This window comes from Microcebus murinus, chromosome 22, assembly GCF_040939455.1.
Source record: "Microcebus murinus isolate Inina chromosome 22, M.murinus_Inina_mat1.0, whole genome shotgun sequence".
In the NCBI taxonomy this organism is placed as follows: domain Eukaryota; kingdom Metazoa; phylum Chordata; class Mammalia; order Primates; family Cheirogaleidae; genus Microcebus; species Microcebus murinus.
Genome location: NC_134125.1, coordinates 764,246 through 781,842, shown reverse-complemented (window position 1 = coordinate 781,842; position 17,597 = coordinate 764,246). Strand labels below are relative to the sequence as shown.

The 17,597-nt window shown below is 54.8% G+C and overlaps 1 protein-coding gene and 1 non-coding gene across 7 annotated transcripts in view; both read left to right on the top strand.

Annotated features, from left to right (window-relative positions):
* The window catches only part of LOC105879464 (E1A-binding protein p400), a 99,017-nt gene that overhangs the window by 63,202 nt on the left and 18,218 nt on the right, over positions 1 to 17,597 (top strand). For all 6 annotated transcript variants that reach the window (XM_075996405.1, XM_075996403.1, XM_075996407.1 and 3 more), the window contains 16 exons: positions 504 to 775; positions 2,082 to 2,284; positions 2,374 to 2,543; positions 4,195 to 4,391; positions 8,544 to 8,655; positions 8,829 to 8,972; positions 11,308 to 11,472; positions 11,631 to 11,714; positions 12,431 to 12,565; positions 12,905 to 12,949; positions 13,030 to 13,183; positions 13,531 to 13,772; positions 13,906 to 14,079; positions 14,709 to 14,845; positions 15,327 to 15,383; positions 17,404 to 17,482. In XM_075996405.1, the coding sequence (XP_075852520.1) occupies positions 504 to 775; positions 2,082 to 2,284; positions 2,374 to 2,543; positions 4,195 to 4,391; positions 8,544 to 8,655; positions 8,829 to 8,972; positions 11,308 to 11,472; positions 11,631 to 11,714; positions 12,431 to 12,565; positions 12,905 to 12,949; positions 13,030 to 13,183; positions 13,531 to 13,772; positions 13,906 to 14,079; positions 14,709 to 14,845; positions 15,327 to 15,383; positions 17,404 to 17,482 (2,370 nt within the window). The remainder of the gene's footprint in view (positions 1 to 503; positions 776 to 2,081; positions 2,285 to 2,373; positions 2,544 to 4,194; positions 4,392 to 8,543; positions 8,656 to 8,828; positions 8,973 to 11,307; positions 11,473 to 11,630; positions 11,715 to 12,430; positions 12,566 to 12,904; positions 12,950 to 13,029; positions 13,184 to 13,530; positions 13,773 to 13,905; positions 14,080 to 14,708; positions 14,846 to 15,326; positions 15,384 to 17,403; positions 17,483 to 17,597) is intronic.
* Positions 3,791 to 3,923, top strand: LOC142863805 (small nucleolar RNA SNORA49). Its single transcript, XR_012914443.1, has one exon. It is a non-coding gene; the product is annotated as a small nucleolar RNA SNORA49 (small nucleolar RNA).

Sequence of the window (17,597 nt, the reverse complement as noted above, 5' to 3'; positions counted from 1 at the left end):
GGTACCTGAACCTGGAGACACCTGTTGCTGGATCAGCCCTGTTTACACTTAGGCTGTTTCCCAGAAGCTACTCGTTGTGTTTGGTTGTGTATTTAAAGGCTTCTGTTTCATATAGAAGTCACATGCTCCTCAAGTTTTGTGATTTCAGAAATACATTTTTTCTCCAAATTATAGAATTTAGATTTTAAAAACCACACATTTCTGAATAATAGAAATGAAACTGGGCTTTATGATTGCAAAAGTCTTTTCTTGTATTTCTATTCTTCTGTAAGTCTTCCTGTGCATTAGAAATGCTCACTTGTGTCTTGAGAAACACCTGTCAGGTCGGCAGGGAGCTGAGCGCTCGTTTTCACGGCTCCGTTTCTGCCACTGTTCCCCGCGGGGCAAGGACGACGCCTGTCGCAGTGTGCTCCGTGCACGGGAGTGCCAGAGTGTTGGGTGGAGACGTTGACTCGCCACGCTGCTGCTGGCGTAACCGCTTTCCACCGCTGTTGTTTGTACAGGAGGAAAAGACCCGACTTCTGAAAGAGCGGCTGGATCAGATTTATCTCGTCAACGAGCGGCGTTGCTCCCGCACGCCCGTCTACGGCAGAGATCTGTTAGGGCTTTGTTCCCTGCTTAGCAGAGGAGAGACCCCGTGGCCCGGCTCTGTTGACAGCGGTCTTGGCCAGGGGGCCGGGCCAGCGAGCTCCTGCGTGTCGGCCTCTGGGAGGAGGGGCGAGCCGGGGCCGCTGCTGAGTCAGTGCTGGGAGACCCTCCAAGACATCGTCCGCAGGTGAGTCCACCTGTGCAGACAGAGGGCTCGGCCTCCCTGGTCCCTTCCTGTGCTGCACCCAGTGGCTTCCCTTGTTGTCTTGAGGGCGTTCATCCCAATCCTGTAAGCTGCTCCCAAGTCGTCTTAGAAGTCTGCTGTTCAGGGTCCTCGGCTTTGGGCTCAGGTGGTCTTGCTGTCTGGGCACGGCCTCTGGACGGACCAGCCGCCTCTCGGTGGCTGAAGTTCGGCGTGCGGATTACATCGGTGCGTGCTGGCGGTTGTCTCCATCTTACTCTTTCAAAAGAATATTTTGTTAAAATAACCACGAGTGATTTGAATGCTGCGTGATGGGAGACGAGTGCAGGCATTGACCTCAGAATATGCTCTGGTAGAGGAGAAATGTCTCCGCGCAGCTGAGCCTGTGCTCACCCTGTGGAGAGCGCCAGCCTGTTGGCGGTTTCACACGGCCTGGCTGGTGCCCTCCCCTCGTCCGCGAGGGCCATGTTCCTCACGGCTACTCCTTTGCGGAGGAGGCCCGGCTGTTCCCTGTACCATCTCAGGGCTGAGCTCTCCGGACCCACCTGCGTCAGGGCTTTTAGATCAGGGACAGAGTCCATCTGGGAGAGAGAGAAACGGGGAGTATTTCTGCAACCACCCGACTGTGTGGTCAGGTCCGTGCCTCGTGTGCTCCTGGGTGTGCTTTCCTTTCGAACGCTCCTTCCTTGGGCATCTGGGTGACCCTCTTGGCTGGAGGACAGTCGGGAGCAAGGTGTAGCTCACGTGAGGGCTCTTCTGGTGCAGGGGCCTCCGGGACTGCCCGGTGGGTCTGGGCCAGCTGTGTGGCCTGTGCCGTGTCCTCGGCACCCTGCTCTCTGCAGGCTTCCTTCGTCCTGCGTCTGGCCCCGCTCTGGTGGCACAGTGGCTGTGGCAGTTCTGGGGCTCACGTCCAGGAGACAGCACACCCTGTCCCCAGATTCCAGCCGCAGACACGAGGTTCAAGTGGAAGCTGGGGAAGTATCTGTTTCAGAAATGGTCCTGTGGCCAGGAGTGTGCCTCACACCGACTGCGTAGACCTGGACCGTCTGAACTGGTCACGGGGTGGCTGTCATCGGCCAGGACTGCTTAGGATGCCCTGTGGGGTCTCCGCCCCTAGGGTTGCCGTGAAGGATGATGCGTGCCAACAGCCGTGTCCCCGTGGTGGCTAGGGTCGGACCTGCTGCCTCTGCGGCCTGGATGGTCAGAGGCTCCGCCCTACCCCTCTGCGGCCTCCAGCTTCTGTAGAGGTGCTGGGTACCCCGTGGTGGCTGAGGTGCTTTCTGCTCCCCAGGGTGGCCTGTGTGATTCCTCCAGTGGTGGCAACGCCCCCGTCCCTGTGGGTGGCGAGGCCACCCCCGCCGTACAGCCACAGGATGAGGGTCTTCAGGCAGTGCCTGGAGGAGCACGCCGCCCCCTGCGTCCAGCAGCTGCGGCAGGCAACTGCGCTGCGCTCGCTGCGGTTCCCTGAGCTGAGGCTTGTGCAGTTCGATTCAGGTATGAGAACGGGTCCCGTTGGCTCGGTTCGTTGTGTGAGCCTGGCTGGCTTTGGGTTGCGAGACACTCTCGATACTGTTCATTCCTAGGAAAACTGGAGGCTTTAGCTATCTTGCTTCAGAAGTTGAAATCCGAAGGACGCCGGGTGCTGATTTTGTCACAGATGGTTCTGATGCTGGACATTTTAGAAATGTTCTTGAACTTCCATTTTCTCACCTATGTAAGAATTGACGAAAACGCCAACAGTGAACAGCGGCAGGTGAGGAATAAGTGGCTTATCTTATTATCACTTAAGAATCAGTTGCATTAACTTCAATCACCAGTTTTTAACCTAATTTCTAATTGCTATGTAAATTAAATGATCTCATGACCCTCTAAATCAGGCATCCTCAAACTACGGCCCGTGGGCCACATGTGGGTGTTTTTGCCCGTTTGTTTTTTTACTTCAAAATAGGCTGTGTGCAGTGTGCATAGGACTTGTGTTCATAGTTTTTTTTAAACTATAGTCCGACCCTCCAATGGTCTGAGGGACAGTGAACTGGCCCCCTGTTTAAAAAGTTTGAGGACCCCTGCTCTAAATGGAAGGGGAGAATTTACTTAGTCTCAGACTCGTGAGTCTCACTCCACCCTCAGCCACACCGTTAGGTGAGCACTGGTCACCTCGAGACAGGACTGGGACCCTCGGGAGGTAGCTGGGAAGACTTGAGGGCTGTCCAGACTAACGTGTAGTTGAGGGAATGCAAGTTAGTGTGCCCGTTTGTTACTTACCGGATTTGCTAAGGGTAGTTTGATTCCTTTGGGCACAGTGAGTGGGACACTCATAGGCTGCTGCCAGTGGGAGTGTGAACTGGTATGGCTTTCTAGAGAGCACCCCGGGTGCGGGTTGCGAGCCCTGGAAACCACACGAGCAACCTAGCCGTTCTGTATTCAGGCCTCTGCTTATGCAGGGATGGCAACAGCACACACTCACAGATCTGTGTACGTGGTCGTTCACCGTAGACACGTCTGTGCTAACCCACAGTTGGGCAAAGCAAACGTTCAGTGGTGGAAGAATGTGTGTTAGGAATTGTTTGCGAGCCCATGCCTGGGCCATGTTGTGAGCAAAACCCGATTCCTGGTGCCAGAGGACTTCCTGGTGACGCATGGGGAAGTCACTGTCTGCAGCAGCACGGAACCAGTCTCGGGACCGTGCGGGTGCCCCCCCGGCGCTGAGAACAAGGTGCCGCACTGCGGCTCGCGTTCACGTTCCCCAGCACAGGCAGAATTTCCACACACGTGCGCACACTGAGAAGGCTGGAAAGACATACACCAGAGTGCCAAGTAGCACGTTTTCTTGGTAACAGTGTAACAAATTATGCAGATAATTTTTTGAATGCAGAGGGTGGGTCAACTCTTAGGTTCCGTTTTGGCGCAGAGGCAATTGCAGAAGATAAGAAATATTCAAGTCAAGCCCCTTCCCTTTGTGGTCCCCGTGAAGTTAGCGGGTCTTTCCGGGGCCGTGTCCTGATTCCTCAGCCTTACTCCGGGGGCTTTTGTGCCGTAAAGCGCCCTGGCATTGCCTGAGGATAGACGAGGAAGCACACGTCCCTCCCCAGCAAGACTCCGCTTTCTTTTGGGGCCTGCAGGTGGAGCTGACAGTAGACATAAGGTGGGAGCCCCCTTTCGTGACTGGCGCTGTGCGAGGGAGCAGGGGCAGGGTGTGGTGGGCGGTGGGTGAGAGCTGAGGCGGATCTGCGGAAGAGCCAGAGTGAACAGCTGAAACTTGGGCGTAACTTCACCACGTGCCTCACGTCACGTGGAACACAGACGGTTTCGCTGTGGAATAATTTCTTATTGATAAATGCTAGAACATGTCCAACGTTTCCTAGCATTCTGGGGGACACTGACTCGAGTGTTTGGTGTCGTCCCAGGAACTGATGAGGAGCTTCAACAGGGACAGGCGGATCTTCTGCGCCATCCTCTCCACTCACAGCCGCGCCACAGGCATTAGCCTGGTGGAGGCGGACACAGTCGTGTTCTACGACAACGACCTGAACCCGGTGATGGACGCCAAGGCCCAGGAGTGGTGCGATCGCATTGGGCGGTGCAAGGACATCCACATATACAGGTGACGGCCGCACCTGGGTGGCGGCTCGGGGGCGCGTGAACGGGAGGCTTTGTGGGAGGTGTTGGTACCAAAGACACTTGTGCAGATATGGAAGCTGGAACTAAAAATAATGTGCTACAATTCGATTTTAGAAGTTTTTGCTATGTCTTGTTTGTTTTTCCTTCAGACAAATTTATATTCCTGCTGTTTTGTCTGTATTTATGCTTAACACTTGCTTGAAATTGTGACGAGGCATCATGCTGTTTTTTTTTTCCAGTATTTTCACATTGTACCTCCTCTAGCGTATTTAAACCTTAAAAGGACAATTTAACTTTTAAGTTGTTTCGACTATTATGAAATATAAATTATCTGTTAGAAAAGCAGCTATTGAAAGAATTAAGGTTGTTACTGTTAACTTTTTTTTTTGAGACAGAGTCTCACTTTGTTGCCCAGGCTAGAGTGAGTGCCATGGCGTCAGCCTAGCTCACAGCAACCTCAATCTCCTGGGCTCAAACGATCCTATTGCCTCAGCCTCCCGAGTAGCTGGGACTACAGGCATGCGCCACCATGCCGCGGCTGCTTTTTTGTATGTATATTTTTAGTTGGTCAATTAATTTTTTTCTATTTTTAGTAGAGATAGGGTCTTCCTGAGGCTGGTTTTGAACTCCTGACCTCGAGTGATCCACCTGCCTCAGCCTCCCAGAGTGCTAGGATTACAGGCGTGAGCCACCGCCCCCAACTATTGTTACTGTTAACTTTTAAGCATAAAAAATTATAATTGTCCAAACACGTCCATGGAGAGAATGGAGAAAGGGCTACTATATATTTATAAATTTCTAAAAGTGTGTATTGTTAAGTGTAATAACATTGGGTTTAGATTTTCTTGCTTGTTTCTGCCTGGCTGTGTGGAGTGTGGGCCACACTCGTCACGTGTGACTCGACTGGGGCCGAGGCTCAGGCAGTTGTGGCCGCCGTGAGCTCTCACAGCACTGGCCGAGCCGGGCCCCAGACACCAGTCTCTGCTCCTAACTGTGTTTCCCAGCAGGACAGGTGATGTCATGGTAATCCAAATGCATATTTAAGTAGCTTTATTATCATTTCTCTGTCAATGCACTCTGTGCCCACTGAGAAAGAAAGGGGCCGTGTGTAAAGGAAAGGAGGACCCCACAGTGACAGCAGCTGGTAACAGCTGGCGTTCATCTTCCCACGTTTCTCTAGTTCTTCCAGAAGCTCTCACTGTCAGTCTTATTTTGTAATTCCTTGTTCTTTTAGTAATACATTGCAATTGTGGTGAAGAGTACAGGAATGACTGTGACGATGAATGTGAATTTGGGATGTTGTTTATATTGAAGGAGAAAGGTTTCCTTCTGTAATCCCTTCCTTCCTGTTGGCCCTTGAGCAGTTAGTAGCCACAAACCCCCTGAAATACTTGGGACTGGCCTTAGCAGCGAAGGAGCAGGGTGCCCCTGCGGTGGAGTGTGTGACCGTATTGAAGGATGGAAGATGGGCCGGGCGTGGTGGCCACGCCTGTCATCCCAGCACTCTGGGAGGCCGAGGCGTGCGGACTGCTTGAGGTCAGGAGTTCAAAACCAGCCTGAGCAAGAGCGAGACCCCGTCTCTACTGTAAATAGAAAGAAATTAGTTGGCCAACTAATATATATAGAAAACATTAGCCGGGCATGGTGGCACATGCCTGTAGTCCCAGCTACTCGGGAGGCTGAGGCAGCAGGATCGCCTGAGGCCAGGAGTCTGAGGTTGCTGTGAGCTAGGCTGTTGCCACAGCACTCACTCTAGCCTGGGCAACAAAGCGAGACTCTGTCTCAACAACAACAAAAAAAAAGGATGGAAGATGAAGTGGGGCGAGTAGAAGACCTGCTGCCTCTTAGGTGGGAGACGGTGAGTGAAAATGACACTCTTCCACAGTGCTATTGAAATTCAACATCACTGTAATGAAACCCTTGATCATGGGTGTGTGATACACACACAGTTGGGTAAAATGATGTTCGAGTGTATTTGGAGTGACAACTGTCACGGTAACCAGTGCAGTGGGAGGGAGTCCGGCCCTGTGCATGTGGGGCAGAGCTCATGGCCTTTCTCAAGAACCGTGGCATAGATGGCCGGTTCAGGGGATGGAGGGCCCGGCACGGAGGAGAATTTAGCACGTTACTATGCAAAGGTCGAATTCCACTGCATTCAGAGGTGGTCAGGTAAAGAATATTGCCGCACACTGTGCTCTCCGTGCCAAGGGTGGGGCTGGAGCTCTTTTCCCCACTTGTGACGTAGCGCCGTCCAGATGGATGAGAGACTTAACGTGAGTAGTAAAGCAGCACTCTTAGAACAGTCTCTAAGAGACAGTAGCTGCAGCCTAGAGCTTGAGGGATCACTTTGACCAAACGGAGGACTCAGAAGTAAGGGAAGACAGACATATCTGATTACGGTAAAATAAGAATTTAAGTATTGCAGCAAGATACCGTGAGCAAAGTAAATAAGTAAGTGATTGGGAAAATTATTTGCAGTTCTCACGGCAAAGGGTTGAATAACTCATAAATTGAGAAGAAAGATAAAAGACTCCGTTATTTTAAAAAGGGGAGGCCAGGAACCTGTGACTATGAACAGTCCATTTCAGGTGGCAGGAGGAGATGCTCTCCTCACTGGTGGGCAGAAGGACGTGCAGGTTTGGCGTAGGAGGAAGTGTTTCTTCACGCGCCAGGCAGGCGAGGCCCTGAAAGGGACGCACCTGCTCGGACTGGCGCTGCTAAAAGGGGACTTTCCTACGTTAAAGGTGTGTGGGGGTTGCCTCAGCCTTTCCTGAAAGCAGTTTGCCACGTGTCCTCTGTCCCCAACATGCCCATGTCCTGGGGTCTGCCCTGGGCTCTACTAGGGGTGCTTGTTGTCACATGGCACAAAGCAGGGACCAGGGAATGCTGGTCACCGCTGGGTGCTGAGCAGCCAGCAGGAGAGTGAGCTCGTTTGGAGGGGTCCTGAGGTTCGGTGTGCAGTGGGGAGGCTGGAGCACAGAGGTGTGCGTGGGGAGGCGAGTGTGCCCCGCGTGAGAGTGCGTGTGCGCAGGGGGACGCCGTGGAAGTGTGTGCCCCAGGGGGCTGACATTGACGCCGCTGCTTGGGGAAGGGGGCTGGGAGAGGCAGGCGGCCCCTCCCCAGCAGCCGTGGAGATCTGGCTGTTGACAAAGGTGCCCTAGACGGTTGCCACCACCACACGGGCGAGTTCCGTCCTTCTGTTAGGCGTGTGCAAGCCGAGGCAGGCGCAAGCACGGTCGCCACGTTTAGTGGCTGTCTAGGGGGTTCAGAATCCAGGCGACTTTTCGATCTGTTTTCTTCCTCATGCTTTTATGTAACCAAATCATTCACGATGAGCACGCATTGACATCAAGAGAGAGTAGGCTTTCGTTTAAGGGCCGTGAGAGCGTGCAAGGCATTGCGCTGCCGTTGGTTAAATTGTCCGTCCGTCCTTCACGTCACCATTCCCCTTCAGTGTTTTTGGTTCTTTTGTACACACCTGGGCTGCTCTCTCTACTTTCTGTTCTGTTCCCCATGATTGTCTATATCTGTTTAGTATTTAGGTTCCTTTTGATTTGGAATTTTCTGGAGAAATTCCGTTTGTTCTCATCTCTGAGAATGTTGCGGTCACAGTTATTGAGCGTGAGTCCCTTGGGAGTTGGCAGTCAGCGTTGCACAGGTGGCTGAGCCTGGGGGATGTGGGCTGCCTGTGGGGTCTGCTTTGCTGCTGGCCAGCAGTCTGGGGACTGCAGGCACCTCTGTCCCCTGTCCTGTCGTCATCCGCTGGGGTCAGGGCCACGCATAGTCTCACTTGGGCACTCCTGTGGGCCCGGCAGTGTACGGGGGACAAAAAGGTGAAATTGTCCATGATTACATGAGAACGAGACGCGTTGTGAGAACATCTTAGCAAGCAGTGGTCAGTGCGCGGTCAGCTCTGCCTGCTGCGCTCAGGAAGCCTCGCAGGAGTCAGACGCTTGGGGTGCATCTGCAAGGACCTCGTGGGGCATGTGCGGGTCGAGACTGGCGGGAGAAGAACGGGGTGGGGACAGCACTAGGAGCAGGTGTGGAGCAGGACAGGCGTGCCTGTGCCTGGGTGTGGTGTCATCATGTGTCCAGGGACTTATTTCTGAGTCTGTCTTCTGTGTTTTGTTTGTAGGCTTGTGAGTGGCAATTCCATTGAAGAGAAATTGCTGAAAAACGGAACTAAAGATTTAATCCGAGAAGTCGCTGCTCAGGGGAACGACTACTCCATGGCGTTCCTAACGCAGGTACTGTCTGTTGTTGAGGATTCTGAGGGTGAGGAAGCCCCCCCCGAGCGGCATTGTGGTGTTCGTCAGGGCCAATGGGGAGTGACTAAATCCAGGTACTTGGGTCTCGAGTTCAGGGCGGGCGTGGACTTGTGTCTTTGCTACTGGATGGTAACGTGCTTCTTTGTGTCCAGAGAACCATCCAGGAGCTGTTTGAGGTTTATTCTCCCATGGATGACGCCGGCTTCCCAGTGAAAGCCGAGGAGTTTGTGGTGCTTTCTCAGGAACCTTCTGCCTCAGAAACCATCGCCCCCAAAATTGCAAGGCCTTTCATAGAGGTAAGAGTAAGCCCCATCCACCCTGAAGAGCCATCTGAGGGGGACCGAACCTGCTTGGGCCATCGTCTGTGCCCCTGTACCGCTGCGCCCCCACCCGGCTCTGCGCGTCCTATCCGGACTTTACCCTTCCCTGACCCGCCGGCCCCCTCCGTCCCTGTCTCGGGGACTGTCGACTGTGAAAGTAAAGGGAGCCGCGGGGAGGAGTGGGCCTGGAGCCTCTGCTGCCCGGGTCAGTGCCTGTCACCGCTGTCCTGAGCTCTCAGCGAGCTGTGCTCGGTGCCCTGCCGGCCTGAGGGCCTCTTCCCCCTATGGACATCTGGCAGCCCGCTTGGTGGCTCTGCCCCCGCCCTAGGAGGCAGCTGTCTGAGCTTGTCCTCCCTGGACAGAGCAGCCACTAGCCCTAGCGGCTGCTGGGCTCTGGAAATGAGGCTCACCAGTGTAGACAGATCCGCAGTGAGTGCCCTGTCCTCGCACCTGCTGTGTGGGACTGTGGCTGCCCCGGGACTGCGGCTGTGGGACCTGACTGACCCGTCTACCGTTGGTGGACGTGGCAGAACCATTATTTTGAGTTGTGCGCCTATGAATATTTTTGCGCACGCTTTTGGTAAACATGCAGGTGTATTTCTGTTGGGTACACATGTTGGGGTGGGGTTCCCGCATATATTTGACTTTAATAGTTGCTGCTGGCCAGGTTCCCAAAGGGGGTGGACCAGGTGCTCTCCCGCCAGCAGTGCTCGAGTGTTGGGGTTGCCGTGTGTCCTTGTTGAGAGTTGGAATTGTTGGTCCTTTTCACCTCAGCTGTCTAGGAGGATATGCAATGGCCTCTCATTGAGGGTTTGATTTTCATTTTGCTGTTGGCCAATGAATTTGAGTACCTTTGTAAGTTTGCTGGTAGTTTGGACACTTTTTTTTTTTTTTTTTTTTTTTTTTGAGACAGTCTCGGTTTGTTGCCCAGGCTAGAGTGAGTGCCGTGGTGTCAGCCTAGCTCACAGCAACCTCAAACTCCTGGGCTCAAGCCATCCTCCTGCCTCAGCCTCCCGAGTAGCTGGGACTACAGGCATGTGCCACCATGCCCGGCTAATTTTTTCTATATATATTAGTTGGCCAATTAATTTCTTTCTATTGATAGTAGAGACGGGGATCTCACTCTTGCTCCAGCTGGTTTCAAACTCCTGACCTCGAGCAATCCACCCCCTTCGGCCTCCCAGAGTGCTAGGATCACAGACGTGAGCCACCGCGCCCAGCCTGGATACTTTTAAAAGAAGTGCCTGCCCAAGTCCTTTTGCAAGTTGTATTTAATCGGGCTGTTTCTTTTTCTCAGTGGCTTGTTGGGGTTATTTATGTATTCTGGATGCAAAGTCTCGTTGGGCACATGTAAAATATCTTTCGCGTGCTGTGGCTTGCCGTTTGTGCCGCTGTCTGTTGATGAGCAGACATGCGTGCTGAGCCTGCGACGGAGCCCCCGGTGCTCTGCTGAAGATGTTCTCCACCCACCCTGAGGTCGCCGCCGCGCACCCTCCTTTATTTTCTTCTCCTTGTCCCGTTGTTTTGTTTTTGACATCTAGATGTGTAATCTATGTGGAAATTATTTCTGTGTATAGCGTGAGGTGGGGTTATATTTTAAACTTTGCAGATTTTGGCAGATCGCCCTGGAAATAGGTTGTACCTGTTTTCAATTTATATCTTCTAACTAAAAGCTGTGTCCCCGTCTCAGATGTGAGTGTCTTTTGCCCGAGTCGCCCAGTCGCTGTGCAGTGTGTGCTGTTTTGATAGGTGAACGGTGGCTGTCCTTACTTTAACTTGCGTTTCTTGAACTGCGGTGTAGCTGCCCATCTGTGTTTGTCGCTGCCATCAGTGTTGGTTTCTCCGCGGGATGGTTTCTGGCTGCGGTAGGGCTGTTTCTCTTCTGCTTAGGCCACGGAAAGCAGCCTCCATCTTGTTCTCTGCGGGCCGGAGCCGTGGCTCGTGGTTGTGAGTGTGACGAGTCAACAGGCCCTTCCTTTTCTTGGAGTCTGGGGGTCCTGTCGGTGCCACCCTGGGTTTGGCACAGGGCACTCGGCTGCGTTGGCACTCAGCCGTGCCGGGGGCTTTCCTTCCACGTTGGTAGTACGTTTTGGAAGGCCCAGAACTTCCAACTTCCTCCTCACGTCATGTTCTACATCCCCTCAGTGCCTCCCCATCCCACACACCCAGGAGGACCTCCAGAAATACGCCCCGGGGCTCGGCGACGCTCACAGCAGAGGCAGCTCTGGTGACTGTGTAGACTGCGGCTCTTCCTCAGAACTCCTTCGCGTACAAAGCGTACCACAGTGAGCTAAACGCAGAATTTCCTTAGGCCCTCAAGAGCATCGAGTATCTGGAGGAAGATGCCCAGAAGTCCGTGGAGGACGCAGTGCCCGGACCCAACACTGGTGTCTTGTCATCAGACCCGGACCGGGACGGCTGGAGGTGCGAGGAGGAGCCGTCACAGCTGGAGGAGCTCGCCGACTTCATGGAACAGGTTTGGCGGTTGTTTCCTGCAAAAGTTTGACTCTGCTGTAAAATACTTCTTGTTTACTTAAACCAAGAATAATCACTCCTGTATTCAAATGTGGGTGAGTGGGGTATAAGGAACTTAACTTGCTATTAACCCTATTCAAAAATGTGTTTTTGAAACAGCTTACGCCAATTGAAAAATATGCTTTAAATTACCTGGAATTGTTTCATACTTCCCTTGAGCAAGAAAAAGAGAAAAATAGTGAGGTAAGAGAATAAACTTTTGGTTAGTTTAATATGAAGAATTTCAAAATTTTCAGCGTTGAATTTGATTAAAAGCAAATGTGGGCCGGGCGCGGTGGCTCAGGCCTGTAATCCTAGCTCTCTGGGAGGCCGAGGCGGGCGGATTGCTCAAGGTCAGGAGTTCGAAACCAGCCTGAGCAAGAGCGAGACCCCGTCTCTACTATAAATAGAAAGAAATTAATTGGCCAACTAATATATACAAAAAATTAGCAGGGCATGGTGGCGAATGCCTGTAGTCCCAGCTACTTGGGAGGCTGAGGCAGGAGGATTGCTTGAGCCAGGAGTTTGAGGTTGTTGTGAGCTAGGCTGACGCCACGGCACTCACTCTAGCCTGGTCAACAAAGCGAGACTCTGTCTCAAAAAAAAAAAAAAAAGCAAATGTGACTTCATTAAGTTAAAGAAACAGACCTCAAACCCACCACTATAGAAACTAACTTAATAGGCAGAGTCTTAGAAAACCCTGTGTAGGCAGCTACGAAGCTTGGTTCTTACCGTGATATCTTTTTACTCGATTTGAAAGAGACTGCGGACGGGTCAGAGGTGGGGGCTCGAAGTGGGAGGGAGGCACCTGCCACGGGGTGGGGGGCTGTCTGTGGTCTCTCGTCCTCAGTCAGCACTTGCGGGAGGGTCGGCAGGGGCTGCTCTTCCCGTCCTGACGGCTCCCCCGCCCCTCCCGCCAGGGCGCAGTGACGGCTGCCGTGAGGGAGTGGGAGTCCCGGAACCTGGAGAGCCTGCGGGAGCGGGAGGCCCGGCTGTGGCTGGGGCAGGAGGAGGCGGAGCTGCTCACCTACACGCGGGAGGACGCCTACAGCATGGTACCTGGCTAAGCTGTTCCACTTCGTCTGCCTGGTTGTGAGACAATGCACGTTTGTGAGAGAATGCCCAGGCAGTTGTTACTCCTCATATCAGAGGAACCCAGTTCATATTCTAAAAGCATGATTTTCTTAATAATTGACACTTTGTCAGAGATTTTCTGTTCAATACCGACTGTTCCCTGAGTCGTATTCCCGGGTCTAAAGCACATTTGCAAGTCTCATAAATAGTCATGTTGACCCGACTTGCGTGGAAGACTCAAGTGGGAAGATAAATAACGTGTGGCTTCAACATGAAACTGAGGCTTTGTCCGGTGTTAACACCTGCCGTGTCCCCTGCAGGAGTACGTCTGTGAAGATGCCAGCGGACACACAGAGGTCATGCCGGTAAGTGCCGCCTCTTGCTCTGGGCGGACGAGTTTGGGTCCCTCGAGCCGCCATCTGACGGGACTTTCCTCCTCGCGCAGCTCTGGACCCCGCCCACGCCCCCCCAGGACGACAGCGACATCTATATCGACTCGGTCATGTGTCTGACGTACGAGGCCAGCCCCATCCCTGAGGCGAAGCTGCCCCCTGTGTACGTGCGGAGGGAGCGCAAGAGGCACAAGACGGACCCCTCAGGTGCGCATCCCCCACGCAGTGCGGGGCCCCCACGCTGTCCTCCTGCTGTCTGCTTTGGGGCCCACCGGTCACCTCTGACTCCATGTTCTTATGTTCTGCTGTTTCCGTGGGGAAACCTTGGTGTTCTCAGTTGTAATTAGTAGTAAACTCAAGAAATGGTTTCGTCCTTAGCAGACGCTTTCTAAGCCCCCTCGTCCGTGCGCCTTTGCCCTCGTCTCCTCCAACTCCTGCCTCCCAAAGTGCTAGGGCTCCAGGCCTGAGCTGCCATGCCCGGCCGCGTGCCGGATCTCTTGCCTGCTCAGGCGGCTTCTCCTCCCGCTGTCGCTGAAGGTGGCTTCTCTGTCCAGCTGCAGGCAGGAAGAAGAAACAGCGCCATGGGGAGGCGGTGGTGCCCCCGCGGTCCTTGTTCGATCGCGCAACTCCTGGTATGCTGAAGATTCGCAGGGAAGGGAAGGAGCAGAAGAAGAACATTCTGCTGAAGCAGCAGACGCAGTTTGCTAAGCCCCTGCCGACGTTCGCCAAGCCGGCAGCCGAGTCTGGCCAGGACAGCCCCGAGTGGCTCATCAGCGAGGACTGGGCCCTGCTGCAGGTGGGAGGGGGCCCTGTGCTGCACCTTCGGGTGTGATTGTGGCCTCCCTCAGCTCGCGCCAGCGGGTTGCTCAATTGCGTTGTGGGGAGTCTGCGGCACGTTGCCCTGTTTGACCCAAAACCTCGCTCTCCAGGCTGTGAAACAGTTGCTCGAGCTGCCGTTGAACCTCACGATCGTGTCCCCCGCTCACACACCTAACTGGGATCTCGTCAGCGATGTCGTTAACTCCTGTAGCCGGATCTACCGCTCTTCCAAACAGTGCCGCAACCGCTACGAGAACGTCATCATCCCGAGAGAAGAGGGGAAGGTGGGCGCACTCGCATTTCTCTGCCTGGGCGGACGCAGGCGCGGGTGACGTGGCCGCAGCGCCAGCTCCTTGCCGGCCGGTGCGCGGGGCTCGCTCTCCTCATGTCCGCAGCGAGGGCGTCCTGCAGGGCTCGGGTGGCCAGCGAGGTCACATGTCTGTCCTGCTCCTGGCACATGACTCGATCAGTGACGGATGTTCTCCCCAGGCTTGTGCTGTCATGCTCAGCGCCAGCAGCTCGGCACTGCCTGCGTCAGCGTGGGCGGGAGCTGGCTCCGCCGGTGGAGGCTGTCGGCCTGCTCCGAGCCACCCGCCATGTGGCTTCCGGCACATTGCAGACCTGTTCTGCTTCTCAGTAAAAGGGGGAGATGTCTCCCGCTCTGGGTACCCTTGGGGCTCCTGTGAGGTGATGTTCAGAAAGAGTTGGTGCACGCTGGGGAGTATCGCCAGCAGTCCGTGGGTGGCGCTGCTCTTGCATCCGATCTTGAAAAGAAGGGCTTGGAAGAGGGTGTTTGTGTTTAGCCATGGGGCATCTGGCTTTAGGCTTCCGACCTGGTGAGCCCTGTGTCCAGGGCGGTCGCTTGTGAGTGTGACTGTCTCACTTTGATGCCCTCTCGTCACTTTTGTTTCAGAGTAAAAACAACCGTCCTCTCCGCACGAGCCAGATCTATGCCCAGGACGAGAATGCCACACACACCCAGCTGTACACGAACCACTTCGACCTGATGAAGATGACCGCGGGCAAGAGGAGCCCCCCAATCAAGCCCCTGTACGTGACCTAAGTCTCGCTTTGCGTCATTTACGGCCGTGAGCTGTGGGAAGCTGGGGTTGGTACGTCTTTAACATTTCCTTCTGGGCCGGGCGCGGTGGCTCACGCCTGTAATCCTAGCACTCTGGGAGGCCGAGGCGGGCGGATTGCTCAAGGGTCAGGAGTTCAAAACCAGCCTGAGCGAGACCCCGTCTCTATCAGAAATCGAAAGAAATTAATTGACCATCTGAAAACATATATAGAAAAAATTAGCCGGGCATGGTGGCGCATGCCTGTAGTCCCAGCTACTCGGGAGGCTGAGGCAGGAGGATCACTTGAGCCCAGGAGTTTGAGGTTGCTGTGAGCCAGGCTGACACCACGGCACTCACTCTAGCCTGGTCAAAACAGTATGACTGTCTCAAAAAAAACACAAACAAAAACATTTCCTTTTGTGTTAATTTTTCTGTGTGAGATAACCGCTGTCTCATTTTCTGTACTGCAGGCTTGGCATGAATCCCTTCCAGAAAAACCCCAAGCATGCCTCTGTGCTGGCAGAAAGGTAGTTCCGTCTTCGTGGCACACTTTTTACTGTTTGAAACTATTCGTCTGCGTGTTCATGGAAATCCAGTAGCTGGGTGGATTGTGTACACAGCGTGTTCCAGGCGCCAGCTCAGACAGTGTGGGGGTGTGGGGTGGCCCCTACCCGTGTCCGTGTGATGGGTCTGTCCCTGCTGGTGCTCTGGCGAGGAGGCCGTTCCGGACACGATGAAGGTGCCTGGGCCGCCGTCACACCTCCCTCTCCTTGGGCACACGGCTTATTAGCTGCACCTTAAGAACACATCAGGGTTAGGGAGCGTGTGCTTGCCTTGGATCCCACCAAGGGTTAGGGTTAGGGTTAGGGGTGCGTGTGCTTGCCTTGGGTCCCACCAAGGGTTAGGGTTAGGGAGCGTGTGCTTGCCTTGGGTCCCACCAAGGGTTAGGGTTAGGGAGCGTGTGCTTGCCTTGGGTCCCACCAAGGGTTAGGGTTAGGGTTAGGGGTGCGTGTGCTTGCCTTGGGTTCCACCAAGGGTTAGGGTTAGGGTTAGGGAGCATGTGCTTGCCTTGGGTCCCACCAAGGGTTGGGGTTAGGGAGCGTGTGCTTGCCTTGGGTCCCACCAAGGGTTAGAGTTAGGGTTAGGGGTGTGTGTGCTTGCCTTGGGTCCCACCAAGGGTTAGGGTTAGGGTTAGGGTTAGGGAGCGTGTGCTTGCCTTGGGTCCCACCAAGGGTTAGGGTTAGGGAGCGTGTGCTTGCCTTGGGTCTCACCAAGGGTTAGTGTTAGGGGTGCGTGTGCTTGCCTTTGGTCCCACCAAGGGTTAGGGTTAGGGTTAGGGAGTGTGTGCTTGCCTTTGGTCCCACCAAGGAAGAGGCATGAGGGATGGATGTGCGGGTAGAGAAGTGGGCAGACGTGACAACGTGGGCGTTGTGGGGTGCAAACTGAGGAACCGAGTGCTGGCGTGCCAGTTGCAGCGAGGGGGGGCCTCAGCGCTCTTTGGGTGTCCACAGACGCTTCTCCAGGAAGGGGTGCGCTCGGCCTAAGGGGGGACCTCAGCGCTCTGGGGGTGTCCACGGACGCTTCTCCAGGAAGGGGTGTGCTCGGCCCTAGTGGGGGCCTCAGTGCTCTGGGGGTGTCCACGGACGCTTCTCCAGGACGGGGTGCGCTCGGCGCGAGATGGGGGGCCTCAGTGCAGCTGGGAGCTGAGGTTTGGGGCAGCCAGACCTGCAGTGGCTGGCGGTGCGGCTGGGGCCCTGGGGGCCGCGCGAGGTCCCTGTGAGGCCGGGTGCTGGTGTCGAGGATGCTCCTCCCTGCAGTGCACGGGCTCACCGAGGAGGGAGGACAGGTCAGTAGTGCCTGCGCCTGGGACGCACTGCTCCAGGTGGCATGGGGGGGACTGGGGGGCTTGTCAGGGCATGTCAGGTGACTGAGGGTCTCTATGGGGGGGTTGGAATGAAGTCCGAAAGCAGGAAAATGCAGCCCTGGGAATATAGACCCCGGGGCCCTTAGCTCAGGCCACGTGTCAGGTTCAGTTTGGGTTTTGTGTGTTGGGTTAAGGTAGGAGAGACTTGATCCTGTTTAAATGCTGGTGGGACAGGCCCAGCGGGTGGGGTGAGGATGGGGCTGGGTGGACAGTGAGCGGGGCCTGGGCATGGGCCGCGTGACGGGTGCTGAAGCCACCTGGAGGAGGCTGATGTCAGCTGTGGTGGGTGGCAGGCGGCTGGGTGGGGGGTGGCACTGGCTCAGAGGAGTTTTGGGGGCACTGAGTAGAAGAGCTTTCTTGCCCACAGACATTGGGCACCGCATATTCCAGGAATGTGCTTGCTTGGAAGGGCAGGGGCGAGGGGAAGGCATCTGAGGCAGCCTTTTCTCTTCTTTCTGAGGCCTCCTCACTACAGAGAACCCGCCAGTCTTCACGCCGTTGCTCTTGGGGCTGGGGTGGAGCTGTCCCTGGCGCCTGGTGCTTTGCGGTTTCTGCAGCATTTCTCCACTGTAGAGGCATTTCTCCATGCCTGTTTATTTTTAACCTTTGCTGTTACCTTTCAGTGGCATCAACTATGACAAGCCGCTGCCTCCCATCCAGGTCGCATCTCTCCGTGCAGAGCGAATCGCGAAAGAGAAGAAGGTGTGTGCCTGGGCCCTTGTGGTTGCGGGAGACACGCGGCTTTGACTCTGGGTGGGCTCAGGGGACCCGTGCCGGCTAGACCTGCCCCTCCAACGGCTTCCCTCGTTCTCCACCC